General features: G+C 43.1%; 1 protein-coding gene across 3 annotated transcripts in view; it reads right to left on the bottom strand.

The window, feature by feature from the left end:
* fhod3a (formin homology 2 domain containing 3a) overlaps nt 1-20485 on the bottom strand; it is a 56604-nt gene that overhangs the window by 1825 nt on the left and 34294 nt on the right. Inside the window, exons 7-27 of one of the 3 annotated variants that reach the window (XM_061059556.1) lie at nt 20321-20432; nt 20102-20196; nt 19764-19907; nt 19334-19569; nt 16331-16735; nt 14725-14784; nt 14041-14175; nt 13189-13239; nt 10413-10627; nt 8995-9351; nt 7421-8127; nt 6846-6986; nt 5136-5294; nt 4613-4795; nt 3588-3707; nt 3163-3324; nt 1694-1884; nt 983-1187; nt 808-831; nt 316-526; nt 47-211 (exon numbers count right to left, since the gene is read on the bottom strand). In XM_061059556.1, the coding sequence (XP_060915539.1) occupies nt 47-211; nt 316-526; nt 808-831; nt 983-1187; nt 1694-1884; nt 3163-3324; nt 3588-3707; nt 4613-4795; nt 5136-5294; nt 6846-6986; nt 7421-8127; nt 8995-9351; nt 10413-10627; nt 13189-13239; nt 14041-14175; nt 14725-14784; nt 16331-16735; nt 19334-19569; nt 19764-19907; nt 20102-20196; nt 20321-20432 (4078 nt within the window). The remainder of the gene's footprint in view (nt 1-46; nt 212-315; nt 527-807; nt 832-982; nt 1188-1693; nt 1885-3162; nt 3325-3587; nt 3708-4612; nt 4796-5135; nt 5295-6845; nt 6987-7420; nt 8128-8994; nt 9352-10412; nt 10628-13188; nt 13240-14040; nt 14176-14724; nt 14785-16330; nt 16736-19333; nt 19570-19763; nt 19908-20101; nt 20197-20320; nt 20433-20485) is intronic. The other 2 variants (XM_061059557.1, XM_061059558.1) reach the window with 2 other exon arrangements.

Here is a 20485-nt window from a genome sequence, read left to right as displayed (position 1 = left end):
TATTGATTGGGGACAGAAGTGAGCATTCAGGTGAAGCGTAACTTACATGACTTGCGGTTTGCCCTGGAGCGCCTCCTCTCCCGGGGCTGGGCTCTAGTTCCCGGGCCCTGAGTGGCCGACCTCACTATGCGCTCCATTATTTCGTCGGCGGCGTCGTCTCCGCAGACATGAGTGTCCTCCGCCGCTGGCGTCCATGCCTGCACAGTGCGACCTGAACGCATAGAGCAGAATATGGAACAGGTTTTACACAAAACTGTTTTGATGTTCATTCACTTCGCCTGTGTGACTCTGTCAGGAACTTCCCGTCACCCTCACCTCCTCGTCCAGGCCGGGATCTTGTTCGTGTTCGAAGTCCTGGTACTCCGCTCGCCTCCTTGTCCCCGCCACTCAGGCTAGTTCTCAGCACTGCTTTCATGTTCTCGTGCTCCGCAGCATCCTCAGACTGGCCCAGACCCTGTGGCTGCTCACTCTCCTGGCTGCCACTAGGGGCCCTGTTGCTGCTGCTAGAGCCATAGGATGGACCACACTGAAGGGAGAGAAGAAGAAAGGAAAGTGGATAAGAGTTTTTCAGCTTGTGTGTTTTTGTCATACTTTGTGACACAAACATGCCATCTCAAGTAGAACAACCAACATGTTTAGATTACAATCCCTCCTCTACCTCATTGACTCATCCATTTAGAGGTTAAAATGAGTGAAAAGAAAACTTGAGGTAAAGAGATGCAGTCAGGGATAGTATTTTCATGCACACGCACACACAAACACGCACGCGCACACACGTATGCAGGCAACCAGCACACAGGTTGATACCTCACTCTCTTCTTCATCATCAGACTACAGGGGGAAGAAAGAGTCAAATTTAAAAGATAGTTCAGAGAAGAGCAAAGGAAAAAGGAGTAAAACAGCTCTAGATGTGGAAAAAAAAAAAAAGAAGAAGAAGAAAAGAGAGCTAAAAGTTTTTGTGTTTCTGATGCTTGGCCCTCACAGGTGCATTGACGTCCATGATCATCTTTCCTCGGGTCTTGTTGCGTTCGCGGTGGTCGGCTCGCTTCTGTTTCTGCTGGAGCACGCGGTCTCGGGTCGTTCGGTACTCCAGCGCAAACTCGCTGAGGATTTTACTGAACCTGTGGACGCTGATCTCTCTCACGCTGTATGCCGGGTGACCAAGGTAGAGCAGGAATGAATGGAACCTGGGGGAGGAAAAAGAGAAATGACAAAACTGTCCCTAAAAGTCCTTCAGGGACAATATGTAATCAAAGGGGCTATTGTAAGATTACAGACTAGACAATAAACACTTGTGGTTTTAGTGAGTAATTACTTCATTCCTCATGGGATGGGGGAATTTTACAGTTCAAGGAGTAGATCTTTTAAATGATTTCCCATGACATACAGTATTACATGTAAACTTAAGAATGATTATAACTTTAATAACATTTAATTCCTCATCACATCTTAAAAATTACTAGAAGCTAAATTGTTAACACTGGAGTATGTTAAAGTCCCTTCTATATTTAATGTGTCTTATTTTCCCCATTGAAAACAACTGATTATTTAAGTGATTGTGATTAATGGAGTGGAAAAAATGGAAGTTCTGAGAGAGAGAGTGACTATCAGTAACAGATGCTCAGACATCTGTAGTAAATGTTGTTTTGCTACACTAACCAGCAGAGTGTGGGGGGGAGGGGGCGGGGGCTACCTGTTGATGATCCTGCGGTGAACTATCTTGAGGATGATGATCCTCTCTGCACAGTCTTTGAGGAAGTCAGACATCTTCTGCTTTAGCTGGGGCTTCATCTCATGCTTTGCAATCACCTTTAGGTGGTCCCATGATGCTTTGCACCTTCGCTCCATTTGACACAGATTCTCCTGAAGCTGGTCGAAATCCACCTAAGAGTAGAGATATAGAAACATATTGAGGGTACTACACAAAAAGTGCATCCAAAAAAAAAAATGCTGAAAGTAGTGTAAGTAAATATGTTTAATCTCGCTGATGGGGCTACAACATGAAAACATATACAGGAACACAGTGAAATCAGACACTTAAAGAAGATTTTAATATCAAGCTAAATCAACAACCAAAAAAAAAACCAAGCTTTCATTGTTTGACAATTTCAGATCTTACAGTTAAAGTTCTTTTGAAAAAAAGGACTTGAGATAACTTCTGAATATTCACCAAGAAGCTTGATGAGCTTATTAAAAGACTTCCCTGCATCCATTGTTTGGGAGCCAAATTGACACCCTTATTTTATTTTTATAGATAAAGAAGCATATGATGACTGGTTGACTTTTTTAACACGTGAAAAGTTTTGTCAAGTTTTATTTTTCTCTGATAATAAAGATAATAAAATGAAAGTTGGCATCAATTTTAGTTTCTAAACTTCAGCTGCATGTCTTGTTACATTCCCCCCAGAAAGCAAATCTGATTGACAGGGATCACGACTTGGTGAACTAACAAAACACTGCACTTGTTACAAGAGGGTACCAAATGAGTGGGCCTCGGGTCTCTTACAGGTGGCAGAAGAACAAGAAAACCACCTGCTGATTCTATCATGACAGATGAACATTAATTGGAGCCAAAACAAAGAGAAGTGGGAGTCAATGAAAAGAGGGGTAATGGAAGGAGTCACAAATGTTTAAAAAAAAAAAGATGCTTCCGAATTGCAAAGTGCCTACACAATCTGACAGTAGACAGTCCCTTCTATCCATGCTGTATACTCTTAAGACCTACTGTTCAGTTGGCGCGCACAGTAGGCCCATATGTTATTGACACTCCAACTCAGATGTGATATGCACGATGGCTCAGTAAATAATACCAAACTTCACAAGGCGCGTTATTCGAACAAGCCGCATTTTTTCATTTTCACTCAAAGAAAACCCCACAGAAAGCCAACTGATGGTGTTGACTCGCTGGAGACACAAAACCAACTGAGCGGGGAACCTTCCACCTGCCTATATAACCTCCCAGCCCAGCTGACCGCCATCAGCCACCAGCTGAGGGGGAACATCACAGGTGCCGTCAATAGCTCCTGACAAGCAAGGAAACCTGTGACCTAAGTTCCTTGGGAATCTATCCTTAAAAAATTCTGCTTTTAATTTGACCCCTCTTGAAAATGTTTTCTAGTGTGTTGACAAAATGAGTTTTCCATGAGTGAGTGTGGTGCCTACTTTTGCCGACCGGGTGATGGCTCCGATCTCGGAGTAGAGGTCGGTGCTCTGAGGGAAGTTCTCCACCACCACAGAGCAGACGTGATGCAGCAGAGACTGCTTATGGACCGTGTCCTTTACCTCTGGAACCTTCTCCAAATATGTCATCTCAAAGCCTTTTGCCTGGACATAAGGACACACAGAATATAAAAAAAATAAAGAAAAAGCTTTCCTATATATACACTAACATAAGGTGAATCTATCATCACCAAATCACAGTAGTCAGTATGTGATGTCATTTTTAATCTACAAATCACAGGCTTAGAAAATCCAAACTCTATATAATTTACTGTCTTTACAATCTTGACAAACTACTGCTGCAAACAAAAGAAGCTTGTCATTAAGTCCCAGTATAATGATGCCACCCTGTTATGGTCATGACTCACATTGGTGCCGTTGAGGAAGTTCCCGATAGAGAGCAGCGTGGAGAGGATGAAGCGCAGAGTTTTGTTCTTCTCCAGCTGCTCCATACCTTCCTTCAGATCCTGCAGAGGCTCCGCTACTTCCTGAGTATACACACACACACACACACACACACACACACACACACACACACACACACACACACACACACACACACACACACACACACACACACACACACACACACACACACAGCATTAGTGGAGTAAATTATGATTGTGTTTGATGCGTCTATGGAGCACAGGTGTGTCCCACCACAAATCATCTGCGATTGTTTGAGGTCCTCAGGTTGTTTAAATGTTCTTGCCTCAGTCAGCATTCTCCCTCAAACATACTTCTGATTAAATTAAGCGCGTCTATTTTTGCTGGAGGTTCTCTTATGTGCATCTGTTTGTGCGCCTGCATGGTATGTTGCGCAGAGTCCCGCAGAGTCAAGCCGGGAACAGTGCTCTGTCAAACCTGTGCTCGGGAGTTGTGCCTTTCATGGAGAAATTAGAAACAACAACATCCTGCGGTAAGCCGTAAAAATTCCCAGGACAGAAAGAGAGGGGCTGGAATGTTTTCAATTCTCTGCATTTTTTTTTGACTTTGTTCTCGTCCTCCTGCAGATTCTTTCGCTCGAGTAAAACACGGTGTGCCAAAAGGAGACAAGGTGCTGCTAATAAGGGTGCATATTTGGTTATGTTATGATGTAACTATGTTGATGTTTTGCGGATGTTGTTTGTACTAAAAGGGATGTTGATACTCTGCATAACACACTCAGACTTAAATGCACACCACATATGCCGTGCACATTTACTCAAACCTTCAGAGTTCATTTGGCTTCATATGTTTGTGTCTGTTTCTCCTTTGATAAGATGAAGTTCACTTGCACAGCATGGATTTAAATGTGCTTTTGATAATGGTGATTGATGGTTCTTGTAAAATGAAACTTCCTCTTCTTTTATTTTTATTTTTTTCGAATTGCCCCATATTACTTTTTACACACCTTCTCGGTTGCCTCGTAGTCCATCTTGAAGGCCCAGAGTTGAAGTCTGGCAGAGAGCTCGCTGATGGAGGACAGGGTGAGGAGGAACTGCTCTGCTGAGCCCAGTGGGAGATCGGGGTTTGCCAGCTGCGCCTCCTGGATCCTTTGCTTCTCCTCCTCTGTGGGGATCATCGTCAGGATTTTCTGAGGGTGGGTAAAAAAAAGAGGTGGGATGACTAAGAGTTGTTTTGCCAATGACGCTAGTCTTGAAAATGCCTTCAGTACTGTTGAAAACACAGCACTGGGGATTCTTGGCTGAAAAGCGAGTTGCTGTTCTCAAGTTCACTCATCTTGTTTCTGTGTTGGATTTCTTAAGTGGACAGAGCCAGACAATGCAACAATAATAGCAATCATAGCAATGATATCACATTCATTTGGACCAATGTTCAATTCTAGATCCAGTAAATTATATCTGAGCATGAGTGACAGGTAGACTGTCATATACAACATAAATGAATGGGTCTGGGTCATCTGTATCCCTCACCTCGATGCCCTCCTTGTTGAGCGCATACTCGTCAAAGTTAAGGATCGCCGTCTTTATGGTGCGAGGAGGAGGCAGCACTGTCAGGCCGATGTTTATGGCGTTGCTCCTCTTGGAATCCAACACAATGATCTCCTGGCGCTTCCCGTCCGCTGCTGTTTTCTGCGAGACAAAGAAAGTAGAAAACGTGTCAGTGCTTCATCTTGTGTCTTTCCTCGCTCGTGTGGTCTGCTTTATGTGCTCGTAAGGATTAGAGGAATCATCACTCAGGTTTCATTGACTGCAGCTGTGAGAGAACTAGATGGTTAGAAGAATGACAGTGTCTATACAGTCTATGGGCCCTATTTGGACGGCGTTAAGCGCTTGGCAAAGTGATTTGGGGTGTGAAAATGACAACTGTGTCAGGTGGAAAATGGGAAAGACAACAGCGTGTGTGTCAAGATGCTTGTTGTCGGGTGTACGGTCAGGCCATATGTGTTTGTATCTATATGTGATCAAATGACCTCACCAGCGCTTGAGGCCAGTATAGGCTATTAAAGGAAGTCATGATGTCATCAAATAAAAGTGAAAGAGGATAGGTGCTAAGATCTGGTTACTGGACACTCACAACATGGAGCTTAAGACAAACACAACATTGCAACACTTTGTATTTGCAGCACCATGGAGCACGTCACAGCATAAACTCTAACATGTTCCATGTGTAGGAATAACTTTTTAGTATTCTTTTAATCATGTTTTGTAGTTGTTTAAGTCTTTTCACAGCTACTCTGTTAAATATGTATACAAACTTGTTGATACGTGTCTCTATTTACTTTAAGTGTTTAAGTGAACAATGTAGGAAAATACATGATTCTGACCGGATAAAACTGACAGAGATCAAAAGGTGGAAACCTTAAAAACTAGTTAAGACTAATGGTTGCATAACATGAGTTGAAATGATACCAAAATACCAAATTGCTCCAACCATGTGGTTGAAAGCTTAAGTGAAATTGCTTTGAAACTATTTTATAACACCTTAACATATTTAGCATTCTGATGGATTTTTCCCTAACACTTAAAGGAGGGACCAAAGAAGGTTCAGCCAATGCAATAACAAAGCAATCTCATTCTGGCTTCAGTGTTCAGGTGGTCCTCTATACCTCCGATTATCTCATTACCTGACAGCTTTGCGTGAGCTTTTGCGATACTTTATCTGAAGACCACCGTCATACTGACACATAACGTGCAGACCGTGAAGCCCTCCCTCGCTGAGTTACTTACTGGTTTCCGTCTGTAATGGAAGATGTGGTTGAAAGCCGGGGCTCAGGAGTTCAAAGCGTGAGGAGCCTGGTTTCAGCTCCCTTTCTTACTTGACCAGACTTTTCTTATTTAGAGGCTTTGGGAGGGATTTCAATAACTTTCATGTTTGATCAGGATCAGAACATGTGTGACCTCACTTAACCCCTTATACATCAACCTAAGAGTGATGCATATGAGGATAACTGAACCCTGGGCTGTGTGTCTTAAAAAGGAAAGTAGTTTGTGTTTCTATAAGAGCCAATCAGGTACATCAAATGTCACAAAGACTAAACAGAAAGTACACAACTCCGGTCAAGCTTGTGCAGTTTACACAAAGAGCTCATGCTGCTTTAAACATGTTACAAACATTAAGTGGTGGATGAAGAATTTCATACATAAACCTCTCTGAAACCTCTTCAGGCATGTACTGTTTACCTTTGTGACTGGCATTTCCTTTGATTTTGACTCAAACAGGTGTTCCAGTTTCGCCGTGTCCACCTTCACTGGTTCCAGTTTGGACCAAAGTGAGTCCCCACTCCGCTTGTAGTCCCTATACTGAGAGTCTGTTGGACGCACCTGAAAACACACAGAACGAGACATGAATGTACTGTATTTGGTAGAGGCAGTGTAACACATTTCAAAATGTAAAAAAAATAAAAAATAATAACGGCTACAAGAACATTTCAAGTTAGGAGTTGTGCTTCTCATCATGACTCCTTAATGTTAACTGGCCACTGGAAATGTGCCGTCTCTTTAAACTTTATTTCTGAGACACAAAAAAATCAATAGTGTGACTTCATTCCTCTCCACAGAGAAAAAGTGATAGCCTGTTTGCTTTGCCAGCCAAGATCTTATGCTTTATAAAGTACATTTAGTCATTTGATAATGAAGATCGAGAATTCAAAGAAGACGTGTGACACTGATTTGAAACAGTTATGATTGTTTCTTTTAGTCTAAAAAGCCTGAGTTGTACCTGACTGTATGTAAATGGTCGCTGTATCCTCACTCACCTCGCTCCAGAACAGCCTGATTGTCTTCTTCTTCTTGTTAAACAGAGGTGGCTCAGGGGGTGGAGGCACTGGAATTTGGGAATTAAGTGAGGGCGGAGGAGGCGGCCTCATAATTCCTATCATGGGGGGAGGCGGGGGGCAGCACCCCAACATGGGTGGGGGTGGAGGGAAGCGTGGGAGGCAGGGTGGGGGAGGCGGCGGGGGCGGGAGGTCACCGCATCCGCCCATCAAAACAGCATCCAGAATGTCCTTGTCATCGTCCTCCGTCAGGTCGGTGAAGTTGATGTCCCCGATGCGTAACTCTCGAGGGCTGGCCAGGAGCTGGTCCCAGATCGTGTCTGATTCCTTTTTGGGTGGGGGGGGAGGCGGCTCGTTGGCTGGGACATCCAAGTGAGGGGAGTGCGGTGAATTCAGGTCCTTGATCAAGTCTCCAAACCGCTCCGCGAAGTGTCGGATGGTCCCGCGTTGCTCTGCTGTGTCGGCGCCGTTGTTGCCCTCCTGCACAGCACCTGGCTGTCCTTCAGCATCCTCCAGGGTGTCTTTGTCCTCCCCCTCTCCTTTCTCTTTCTCCTTCTCCTTCTCTGCATCCTCTTCCTCATCCTCCTCATCGCTGGGCTTCTTGTTCTGAGAGTAGAGCATGTCCAGCATGAAGAGCTTGCTGTTGAGGAGTTTGCTACTGTGCTCATTCACGTCTGCCTCCTTAAGGCCTGAAAAGGAAGAGGATTTTAAGTGACAGTACACTCATGTATGCAAATGAACGAACCCCACTGTATCAGCTCAAACACATTTATTATACTGTGAAAAACTGAGCCAAGTTAAGGCACCAATCATTAATGGGAATAATCAGACAGGGGGAACTCACTAACAGGACATGTGGAGATGAAAAGAAGTGGGCTTTTGGTGTGCAGGCTGTTTAGTTGTTGCTTTAGGTTCTGTTATTGGCGTTTCTTGTCCTCCAAGACTGTAGCTTTAATGATCCTTCTCCTGGCTGCATACGTGCAAATATACTCCAGGGTTTTTTCATTTGTTCCTTTATGTGGTACTCTGTGTTATATCACACCTAATAAAATAAAAGGTTATTTTACCGATCAACTTGCCTGATACCCAGGTAAGACAACGAGGTTTGCAAGTCAGTTTCTCTGTGAGCCACAGAGACCAACTTTAACCAATAACAGCCCTCTCTGAGTAGCTCTGAAAATATGTGTACTGCATCTACTGTAAGCTACAAATTCTAGTTTTGCCCTTATGTTAAGGTGTGTCTTTTGGTGTGTTTATTCAACATTCTTGTCACTTTTACTTAATTGTTATTTATAAGCCTAAAAACTTGGGAGATCTCAAACTTAATTTAAAGTTGATGCCACAAGTTTTTGACCTTAGCTAATTTGCTCTCTCAAACCCATCGTCAACATTTGGAGACACACATAGACCTGATGTTGATTTTGACCTAAAGTTAGACGTTTGCCGATGAATCAACGAAATGCATTGTGTTGCATCTATGTCTCCAGGCGTTCACGAGCAGCTGAATAAACACACCCATGAGCACAAAAGTTTAAATTCCGTGCTAAACCACCCACCATTGTCGTTGCTGCCCCGCTCCTCTCTCTCCAAAGTGCTGCTGGCGGAGGAGATGCTGGAGGCCGAGCAGTTGTCTTTCTCGTTCACCTCCTCATTCTGTCGCTCCTTGTCGCTGAGGATGCCACTGTCCTCCTCCGCCTCCTCTGTCTCCTTCTCCTTTTCCTGCTCACACACCTCACTTTCCTCCTCCTGTTCTGCCACTGCTTCTTGCTGAACCTCCTCCTCCTCTTCCTCACGTACTTCCGCCGCCTCCTCCGCCTCCTCCTGTTCTTCTTTCTCTTTCTGTTCTTCTTCCTCTGCAGCAGAGGCTTCTTTTTCCTCTATTTCTGCGCTGGCACAGGAGTCATCGACCTCTCCTGTAACAAAGTAAAAAGTGTTCTTAAATAATGGTTTACAATGAATAGCTCTTAGAGCTTCAAACTGCTGAAGTCATTCACACAGAAACACTACGTAGGTTTAGGATTTGTCTCTAAAGAAATACTGTTTAAAACACACAACATGGCTGTCTTTGATTTTAAAGGCCACTCTGTTTAGGCTTCACGTGGGACACCCCTGTATCAACACACACTCACACACACTCTTACAAGAAAAACAAATACACACACGTGTGTACTTAAATAAAAAATACGGCAGGTACAGAAAGGCTGGCTGTTGTGGAATCAGGATATGAACAGGAAATGAAGAATTAAGTTCCTGTTTACATCAAAACATACTAATGTACACGCTTCTAACACGTAGTGTCACCAGTACAGTCGGTGCAGTGATGCAGGCGGGGTTACAATAACACGACACTGTGACGCCTCACACACGCCTGCTTGAGTCGCCTGTACCTCAGCTCACGGCTGCACATGCATTCAGCTCCAAAACAAGCTTGTTTTCTTACGCAAGATGTTTTGGAATAAGTCTCTCAAAAAGGTCTTTCAAAAATCCATTTGACCTTTCAACCCATATCCTCTGTGTGTGTGTGTGTGTGTGTGTGTGTGTGTGTGTGTGTGTGTGTGTGTGTGTGTTTTTTTCTGTCCCCTCGACTGGTGGTGGCCCCTCCTCTCTTCAGTATTTTCCACAATTTGCCTCAACCTCTGCTTTCACTCCAGCCTGCATGCTAATTCAAACTGCAGGCTGCAAACAACTCAGGGTTAATATTGATGGCTTTGGAGTGCGGTGGCAGTTTAACCAAGTTACCTCATGGTCTTAATTATACTTTCCACAAAATTCAAAGTTCTTTCAAATGCAACCTTAACCAGTAATTAAATTATCGAAGCAATTGGAGGAGTGATCTTAATGTTTAACGATTATGTTTAGTTCACTACGTTTCGGTCTAAATCTTGTTAGTGACTCACAGACCATGAGAGACGGTATGTAATTGGTGTTTCTCGTGTTGGATTGTGACAGCTACTTGATCAATCAGGTGTCCTACCAGTCTCAGAGGGCGGGGAGGCTGTGGCGGGGGTCTCTTGATCAAGGTCAGCTTCTGTGTCCTCCTGGGAGACGAAAGAGGACGGGCTGCTGCTGCGGGATGACGAAGGCCAGGATTCCTCCGAGGGTTCAAAGTTCAGGTTGAGGTCAGGGCGAGTCCTTGACGCCCGCGTGCGCTCGCACTCTTCAGCTGCGAGACGCTCAACGTTCTTATACCTGAAGGAGAGAGGCAGAAAGTGGGGGTTACGCAATGCTTCCATCGGTCTCAAAATTAAACATGTCCCAATGAGCGATCACAAACTTTAACATGACAGATCTTCAGATGTACCGAAAAAATCTCTCTTTAGTTTTTTTCTCCTCCGCAGCTGCTATCAGACTTTTTCACACCACAAGCCCTCCTCACTCCTCTAAACCAGCATATCAAACGCCCGCAAAGCATTCATCCTTCATTTCCATCCTGCCCTCCTCTCCTGTCCCCCAACGCTTAGTCCTTAGCAGCAGTCCAAAAATGAGACCAGAGGGAGTTAGAAGAAGAAGAAGAAGAAGAAGAGAAGGAATAAACTTTACCACTCAACCTGTCGGCCAGAAAAAGAGATTTAGGGCACTGTTTCAACCCTCTTTCTCTCTCTCTCTCTCTCTCTCTCGCTCTCTTTCTTTGACCCCTCCTCTTTCCCACCGTGCCATGAATGTGTGGAGCTTCTGTTCAGACTTCATTAGCATCAGACCACTTCAGAAGAAACTCAAGAAATTGGATACCAGTGTTTATGTGTACGTGTGTGTGTGTTTGTGTGTATTTGCATGAGTTAAGGAGTAAAATGGAGCAGATGAGCTGACTGTGTATAATTGTTTTTTTTGTTTTTTTAAGTAGGTCCAAAACCTTGAATGTCCTTTTATGTCCTTTCACACTTTGAAATGAAATGAATTGAGTGATGGTTTGCAAAACATTTACATATTCCCGACTATTTCTCTTAGCACTGTTCATGTCAGTGAAGCATAATGAGGCTGTTTACTGTCTTTAATGCTGTACTCAATATATCTGTGCATGATCAAATATTAACATAATAAAAACAATTTATGAGTTATCTGTTAACACTAACTGTGGAGTGATATGATAAATACCATGGATGGTTGTGAAATTATATTATTTATTTATTATTTCTGAACCAGAAATTAGACAAATATGACAATATTTTTTGCATAAAATTAATTGACCTAGTAAAACTGAGATGTTACCATGGTAACATCTGCAACTAGCAACACAAATGACTTGATTGTCATTAGTTCTGAAGTCATTTGCTCAAAAAACAAAGTTACAGGTGGGCTTTGACAATCTTAAATATTTTCGACATGCTTTGGGAAAATCATTGTTTTCCAACATTTGTAGTCACCCCATTAAAAATCTATTTTGGACTCAGTTGTCTGTCACTATGGCAATCATTTTTTTTTACAGGAGTGTCTCTTTACAGACAGATTTGTCTCTCGGGGAGGTAAGCCGTGGTACGAATTCATGTTTTCCTGATCATCTTCCCATCCAAATGCACCATCAATTCATCAGCCTCTCCTGTGGATACATCTCCCACCTTGTTCACTCAGCAGCTCATCTCCCTCTTTGACTTTCTGTCCACCTATGTCTGTACTCTGCTTTTTTTTCCTCCTTCTGTTATTGACTCAAAATGTCCTAAGTCTCAGTCCATCCATCCATTCTCTTCCGCTTATCTAAGGACGGGTCGCGGTGGCAGCATGCTAAGTAATCAACCAAGACTTCAACGATCTCCTCCTGGGGGATTCCAAGGCGTTCCCAGCGAACTCCGGGTCTCCTCCCAGTTGGGTGAGCCCAAAAAACCTCCAAAGCGTGTGTTTCTGTTTTTGCTGCTTCATAGGGGCTTTGTTGAACCACTCTTAGTCTTAGTAAAAAGACGCATCTTTGTCCTTAGTCTGTCTCTCTCTATTTCTTTTCTCTCTATTTCATGGACGCCTCTTCTCATTATATCAACAGTGTTTCAAATGGAGAGTGAAAGAGTTTGGATCCTATAGAAAAACAACAGGACTTGGCACAGCATATGAAGTGACAATGGAGGAAAACATGAAGAGGGGGAAAGGGACAGAGACGGATCCAAGACACAGAACAAAGAGCTTGAGATCCTCATATGTCAGAAACTGTGTTTTAAAAATTCAGTTTCCTCATTAGTATACATCTCTATATGTTGAGCTACATTCAAAATAATCTGAATAAAGGTACTAATGGAGCCAATATAATGCAACTAATCCGTCCTACATCTGATTGTGACCTCATACCCTCCCAAGTGGTTTTGGGGTTTCCTGGGATTTCCTTTTGCATACTAAGACACATTCATTTGTCTCCTTTAAGTACATGCGCTCACGTTTAAAGTAATCTTAATGTTCAAGATGTGCACATGCATTCAGCGAGAAAAGCTTGAAGAATCTTTGGACTGATTTTCTCACAGCATGCCGCCTAACAATCAAACCCTTGGCAGAGTGCAGCATCTTAAGAACAGCTCCTTATGGAAGGAGAAAACAGGCAGAAAGAGAGAGAGGGAGAGAGAGAGAGAGAGAGAGAGAGAGAGAAAGAGAGAGAGAGAGAGGGAGCAAAGAATATGGTTTCAGTCTCCCTGCAGCCTCTGGCAGCAAAGGGCAACTTTTTAACCTGAAAACAATTACGCTATTACCAAGCTTCCCAAACCACAGTCTGAAACGTATTCCCCTGCAGGTTCCACTGTTCTCTGAGTGTGTTGTTTTAATTTAGTGCACACACTTACCTCTCCTCGCGAGCATGCCTCGCCTCCTCCATTTTATCCACAAAGTCGCGGCTGTGGGAGAAAACACAAACAGAGAATCTTAAACAAAAACAGAGAAATACCAGAAACAACGATGATGTCTTCAAACCGGCCAGTGTGAATAAGACTTCATTCAAACAGGCAAAAAAAAATTGTTTATGAAGTGTCCTTTATTAATACAGTTATTATCATTATTTCACTACATGACAAGACATTTTCAATTTAAACTTGTTCACTTAGTTTACTCCCATATTGAATGTCATTTTTGTTTATAAAAATGAATGCAGATTTTATTCTCCTTTACCTGATTGTATTCAAATGTTGTTAGAGCTGTATGGATGTAATCATGTTATTAAATATAATTTCAACAAACTATATTGTTATCTATATTCATTTACATTTATATTGTAATTCATCATTGTTTTGTTACTTTGCATTTGCTGGCTCCAACACCCAAAACCTTTAAAGAGACAGTACTCTTCCTGCAGAGAGGTAGATAAGAAGATGAACAACATTCTCTTCTCTCTTCTGAAGAGGGGCTCAGTAAGCATTTAGCAGCCTACTCTAGGGGACCCCAAAACAACTTGTGAAGTTCATATTTAGGTGTATCCCTTTAGAAGGCAGTGGATCCCATGACAGACACTTTAGTTTTGCAATATGGAACTAGTTCTTTCATCTTTGAAGCCTGAAAACTGTTGAATATCTTGTGACCTCTTGTGCATCCCTTGATTTCATGAAAGTACAACACTTATCTGTAGTACCACCGTCAGTTCATCTATTTGTTATGTAGTCTTATCCCTGCCTTAAATTGTTTCGAGGTCAGTGATGCCTCACCTGTGCTTGTTCCTCTCCTCTCTCTCTATCCTCTGAAGTCTCTCCTCTCTCTCCAAGCGGCGGCGCTCTCGCTCGGCCGCCAAAGATTCTTGGTGTTGTCGGTAAGACGATGACAGAAGTCCACCCAGAGCCGGTCTTAAGGAATGAGAGAGATAAGAAAGAGAAAGTTTGAAACCAAGCGCACAGTCAGAGAGATTATTTAATCCACAATTTGGGATTTGGAAACTGTTCAAAACTGTTACAGATGAGATCTTGCTTTCAATATTTTGAATTGATTATTTTGTGATTATGTTCTGCGATTGATGCATTACTGTTTTTTCATCCGCTAGTTTCTACTGCACCATTTTGATACAGTATAATACTTCAATCAACAGCTGAAACTGGACCTGAACATGACAGGTTCTCCTTGCGTCAACACAATTTGTTATGTGTATGTGTGTAACAGGCCATAAATTGAGCTTTAATGACTGTGTTCTCCAGGGAGGAAATAGGAGCCGCTCAGTTACCAAGGACCCAAAGAGCTGAGATCACTCCAGCATGTCAGCACAATGTGGCTGCACATAGGCCACACTTGCTACACATGTGAGTGTGTGCACATGAATAAAAACATGTATGTGAACATGTTAACTAAATGTGTGTGTGCATGTTTTTTAGGATGTGCATGTCAGTGCTGACTCGCTTCACCTGGGGCTGGTGGGTGTGCTTGAACTGCTGAGAGAAGAGAAGGACATGACACCTCCATTCCTGGGTGAGAGGGGGGGGGAGGGAAGGGGGGGGGGGAGAAAATGGGTGAAAGTGAGTGACCTCTCACGACACTCTACTGACTGACTCCTCAGTTCAAAACTGGTAGCGAGAAATGAAAGTGACACCTTGTTACCTAACAGCAATGCTGTTGGTGCAACACTCAGATGACCCCTATTAGTAACTCCTGTAGAGTTCATCCAGACAAGGTGTCTCTCCTCATTTACAGCTCAGTGTGAATCTGAAAAGACCCCTGGGCTTACAAGTATGTACCTTGACGTGCCAGTGTTAGCATGGAACAATGTTGTTTTCAAAGGACAAGTGTGCTGTCGTAGTTTAAGCATAGAATCACCTGATACCTGTTAACTAGAGGTTCAACACATGGTTGCTTTCTGCTGCAATATGCACAAGTATATGTAAAAATAAGGGCAGAAAATCATAGCACCTGATTTGAACTTTTATCATACCACCAATGTGTGACGTGAGTCAAGCAAAGATGTTATGTAATAGTCATGTAGATATACATTAAAGAGGACATATTATACCCCCTTTTCACAGTGTCCTGTGGTCTAAATGAAACATCTGTGCTGTGCTTTGGTCAAAATATAACATGAATCAATCCAGAGGAGGTTTGTGACCCTGTATAAACCAGCTCTCTCAGAACTATCTGTTTTGGTGTGTGTGTCTCTTTAAATGCAATGAGCCCCCCCTGAGTTTTCCCCGTAGACATCACTCCTCTGTAGAGAGAATAAAAATGGCGGACCTTCGCTTTTTTTTGCTCTAGGCTGGAGGTGGACTCCATGGGTGGAGATACCAGGAGAGGGGAGGTTTTTTTTTTTTTTTTTACAAGAATCCCACTGTGACATCACAAGGAGAGAAGATTTGAAACGGAGCACTTTTCTCTATGTTGTAAGACTTATGCAGAGCACAAACAAAGGAACAGATGGGGTTATTTCACATTTTGTGGGTCGGTAGACACTCAGGTTACCCAAATAAATGTTCAAAAACACTGTCAAAGTGGATTTTTCATAATATGTCCCCTTTAACACAAGAAAGAGCAGTTTTAAAACACACATTGAAACTAAACTTGTAATATCTAGTAATCAGTGAAGTAAAAAAAGTAAAGGTGAGATAGTGACAGTGATCAAGCTAACAAGCAGGAAGTGGCACTACAGGTGAAGAGTTGAAAAAGGCATCAGTGAAAACATCAGGGATGTTTTTGAAAAGAAGAAGAGAAGCCGTGCTGCTTGGAAACAAAGTAGCGATCGCATTTGTAGACTATCAAGACATAACTAAAAAGAAAACAAGTGAAGAAACAAAAGGTGATAAGATAGTTGACGGACTAAAAGTTGTGAAGAAGTCAAAGAAGTGATAGGAAACTGGTGGAAAAGGGAGAAGAAGAATAAAGGCGATGCAAAGAGATCCAAGGTGATGCCGGGATTAAAGCCAGAAACAGAAGTGGAAAGTGAAAAAGCAAATTAAAAAAAGTCCAGGATATGCTTCCTGTGCTCCTTGTACTCAGAGAGTTTGAGTTCTGCTTTCATCTGACCTGGGAGACGTCGGTTTGGGTGACTCCTCACTGGGTTTGACTGGAGCCGGGGGCGACGGCTCCTCATTGAGGTCGTAGGAGAAGAGGTGGAAGGGTGAGTGTGGCAGGTAAGGCAGGCGGTCAGGAGAGGGGCGGTTGCTTCCACGTGATGGCGGGCTGACTTCTTTCGTAGCCGGGACAGTGACGATGGACTTCTTCCTGGCCAGCAGGGAGGTCAGCAGGGATGGTTGGGATGGGGGGCTGAGAGGGGAGGAGGTTGGGGTAGGGGGTGAGTGGAGGGTGGGTGCTGAGACGGGATCAGTTCGATTCCTCTGCTCCTCCTCTATTATACTCTCCTTTCTGGACGTGATAGTGATTGACTGGACAGTTGTTCTGTGAATTATGGACGGAAGACGTCGAGCCGGGCTACAAACAGAGGAATGGATTGAGAGGAATAAATGGATGAAGACATAACTGTACTGTACAAACGAAAAAAAGTGTTGCACTACCCCACTGCAGCCTTAAACTGTTTTAATGGCATCAGAGTGCTGCATTCATACTGATTAATACCAGGTACATGGTGCATACTGTAGACCACAATGAGATGAAACCAACAACAAAATACAGCAAAATAGAGACCCTTGAGATATATAAAACCACAGGACATTATGCAATTTCCATTGAACCACCATGTCCTAAAAATACCTGGGGGTGGTCTCTTTAGACACTGTTTCAGCCCCCTGCTGCTCATCCGAATCAGACTCAGTCACTGGAGTCTGCTCCTCCTCCTCCTCTAGCTCCACCTCCTTTTCATCCTCCTCTTCCTCCTCATAGTCCTCCTCTCTTTGAGGGCAGAGGGGGGGGGGGCGAGGACGGATGGAGGGGAAATTTCAAAGGATTGAGGGAAAGATAATGCGATAGGTATGAAAAACATGCAAATGAAGATGAACACAACAAACATGAAGATTACAGACGCCACATACAAAAAAAAGATTTGGGAGACGGAGCAAGGAGAGACAGAGATTGATGAGATTAGAAGAGACTGATGTGTGAGAAACGACAGACTGAACAAACTTAAATGAGGACATGCGATTTATCAGCTAGTGATGAGGTGTGGAAAAGACCAAAGGATTAAGCCAACAAAAACACAGGAATGAAGTACGAGAAGGGAGTGTGTTTTTCATTTCACACTTCATGCCTCCGGGTAAAGAGTTTAACATGCACTAAAGTAGACAAAAAAAATGATGACAGGGAAGAGGGGCAGGAAAGCAAAGAGGGGAATATGCCGGGGCTGAACAACTGACTGGAGATCAGTGTCACAAACTGTTTTGTGGAGTGAAACCAGATGAGGCTTGTTGCAGGGGAGTCGGCGTCCGCTGGCAGGTGTTGTTCCACAAGACCAGAGCCATGTGTGTCTGACCAATGAGCAGGCAAATAAAAGTTGTCTTTGTTTTTCCTGTGTGTGTGTGTGTGTGTGTGTGTGTGTGTGTATAATATAAAACAGAATGCAGTCTTTGACCTAAACAACATTAACCCATCATTTAACTCAATAAAGCATACTTGAATGGATTTTTTTTTTAAAAGACAATGTACATTTCAACTTCTGTTCCAAGATACACAATGTGCTAGTGTGCAACATTTGAACAGCACTGGCTGATGGGTCGGCTTATTCTGGTTTGATCATGTTTCACAATGATTGGATAAAGATATGATGGAAGACTGCACATTAAGTGAGTGAAGAGCTGTAATTGAAAGACAGGATGGATTTACCTGAGGATAACAGATACAGCCAGCTCCAACCCCATTTTTTGTGCGCGCACACACACACACACACACACACACACACACACACACACACACACACACAGCACTCGAGTGAGCCTGTTTGGTTTAATAATGTGTACGCTTGTGTTAGAATTACAAGCACACCCTGAAGGCTTGAGCTTATTTCTGCACCAGTGGTCTGTTAGAAATAATGAGGATGCCTCTTTCACACATGCACTCCTGAATATTTCTTGAAAATTAGACTTTACTTTTTTACATGCTTCTCACAGCTGGAGATTTTCGCTGTCAGGCACTGGGGGAGTGGGGGGTTCTCAAGAGGCAGGGAGGGTTGATATAAATGTGCAAGCAGGGCTAAGCTCTCCATGTCTTGTACAGTAAAGACAAGAAAATTATTCTTCAATTAATTTACATCAGATTTGCCACAACAAACAGGCAGAAAAAATAATATGGTGTTCTCAGAATGTGGAAACTTACTCACAAGGATATATTCCTGCGTTCACACATTGGCTCATCCTAATTTCTTGTAAAATTCTTATCAGGTGTCTGGCAGTAAAATATTCCGGATGAAGCCGGGCCATTTGAATGTGCCCATGCAGATCACCCAGACAAAGCTGGAAAATGTAAATATGTAAATATGTAAATATGTTTGATTTGATTTTAACTTCTATTTTTATTTTTAATAATAATTTAAAAAAATAATAATAATAACTTCTATTTTTATTTTTAATAATTGTATTCCCGTCCCCTGTTTTCTGGAGCTGCTGTAATGCACAAATTAATAAAGTTTATCTTTATCTTTATCTTTAAAACATTTTAGGACTGCAAGTGTATTTGTGAAAAAGGGCTTTAAAGTGCTTTATGTGACTTAGGACACACTGGTGACAGCAAGAAAGTGAGTAACAGTGACTGGGAAACATCAGCATGGGGACTACAGAGGTCAGCTGACCTTCTTTTCAGGAACTTACATGGATGGTAGGGCACCTGACAGTGCTCTGGAGCAGAAAGTGTTGGTACAAGACAGTCAGATCCTCTCTCTTAATTAATTAATATATGAACATGAGGACATATGGCTCAAATAAGTGGCACTAAAATCACATTTTACACCTGGTAAGCTAAAGGTTCAATAAAAAAATAATTAAATCAAAAATGACCACTTCTCCTCTCAGCTCTGTTATGACACTTTCTGAATCAAAAATTTGACTTCTCACACTCCTTCCTCCTCCTTCCTCCTCCTCTCACCTCTCGCTCATGTCCTCGGCTCTCTGTCCATTGAAAGGCTGGAAGTTCCCTCTCTGAGGGGATGCAGGGCTGCAGGGGGAGGCGTGACCGGATCGCCCGAGAGAGGCCCTGCGGCTCCGCCTCCTCTCCAGGCCTCGTTTTTTGTCCCCGGCCCCCAGGCTTACTCGACGGCGATCCCTGCGTCCCATTGGAGGAGGCTGGCTGTCGTCGTCACCGTCTTCATGCCGAAGGGTCATCTGGGGGTAAAGGTTGGTTGGGTGTGAAATCAGAATGGTGATGTAGTAGAATTTGAGTATCAAGCAAACACACTATAAATACTGTATGGAGTCACGATCATAACACGTGTGCAGCACTTCATTGGTGAAATCTGATCTTTAATTATCTGCTTGCTGCATTTCCTTGGAATCTCAGGACTCTGAATGTCTCAAACCTCGTAAATGTTGAGCTGCTCAACCAAGTCCAGATCAGTGCCTTTCCTCCCCAGGTGTCTTTGTGTCACTGTCTCCATGCCCTGCTCCTCCAGACCGTCCACCATATCATAGAATGAATCCTGGTCCGGCAGCGCTGCAAGGGTCTGCAATAAACGGGAGAAGAGTCATCAAGGTGTTTCAAATCCTGTTTGGAATATTTTGCTGTCAAACACATATCTGTGTTTACATTTAACATTGAATGGAAATTAATTTAATTTGGATTGGGATATAAAATAATTGAATATGAATTAAAAAAAGCAAACTTTATCATACAGAGATACTATAGATACTATCACACCTTATTGATGAGGGTCATGGCGTAGACCAGCAGCTCTGTGTCCACTCCGTCCTTTTCATGCAGGATCTCCATGGTGTTGGACCACGCCTTACAGCCTGGGAATCAGTACATAGCAAATAAGATCATGAATTAATTTGCTGTTCTCTACCTAACTACCCATCAATGTGTAGAAGTCAGTGAATGTCGATGAGTTTGTCAGCAGCTTGTGGTTACTCTTACCTGTCTTGGTGTCCACAGAGGCGATGGCCTCTATCAGTAGAGGAGCATTGGACTCAGAGTACTCCACGAACACCAGCAGCAGCTTTAGAGCCGTTTTCACCACCAGCCGAAACTACAGTAGAAGGAGAGGAACAAAGTTACAGACTCACACAAAGACAAGAAACA

The sequence above is a fragment of the Labrus mixtus genome, chromosome 16, assembly GCF_963584025.1.
Source record: "Labrus mixtus chromosome 16, fLabMix1.1, whole genome shotgun sequence".
Lineage (NCBI taxonomy): Eukaryota > Metazoa > Chordata > Actinopteri > Labriformes > Labridae > Labrus > Labrus mixtus.
The sequence above is the reverse complement of the archived record's forward strand: the minus strand, read 5'-3'. Positions and strand labels throughout refer to the sequence as shown.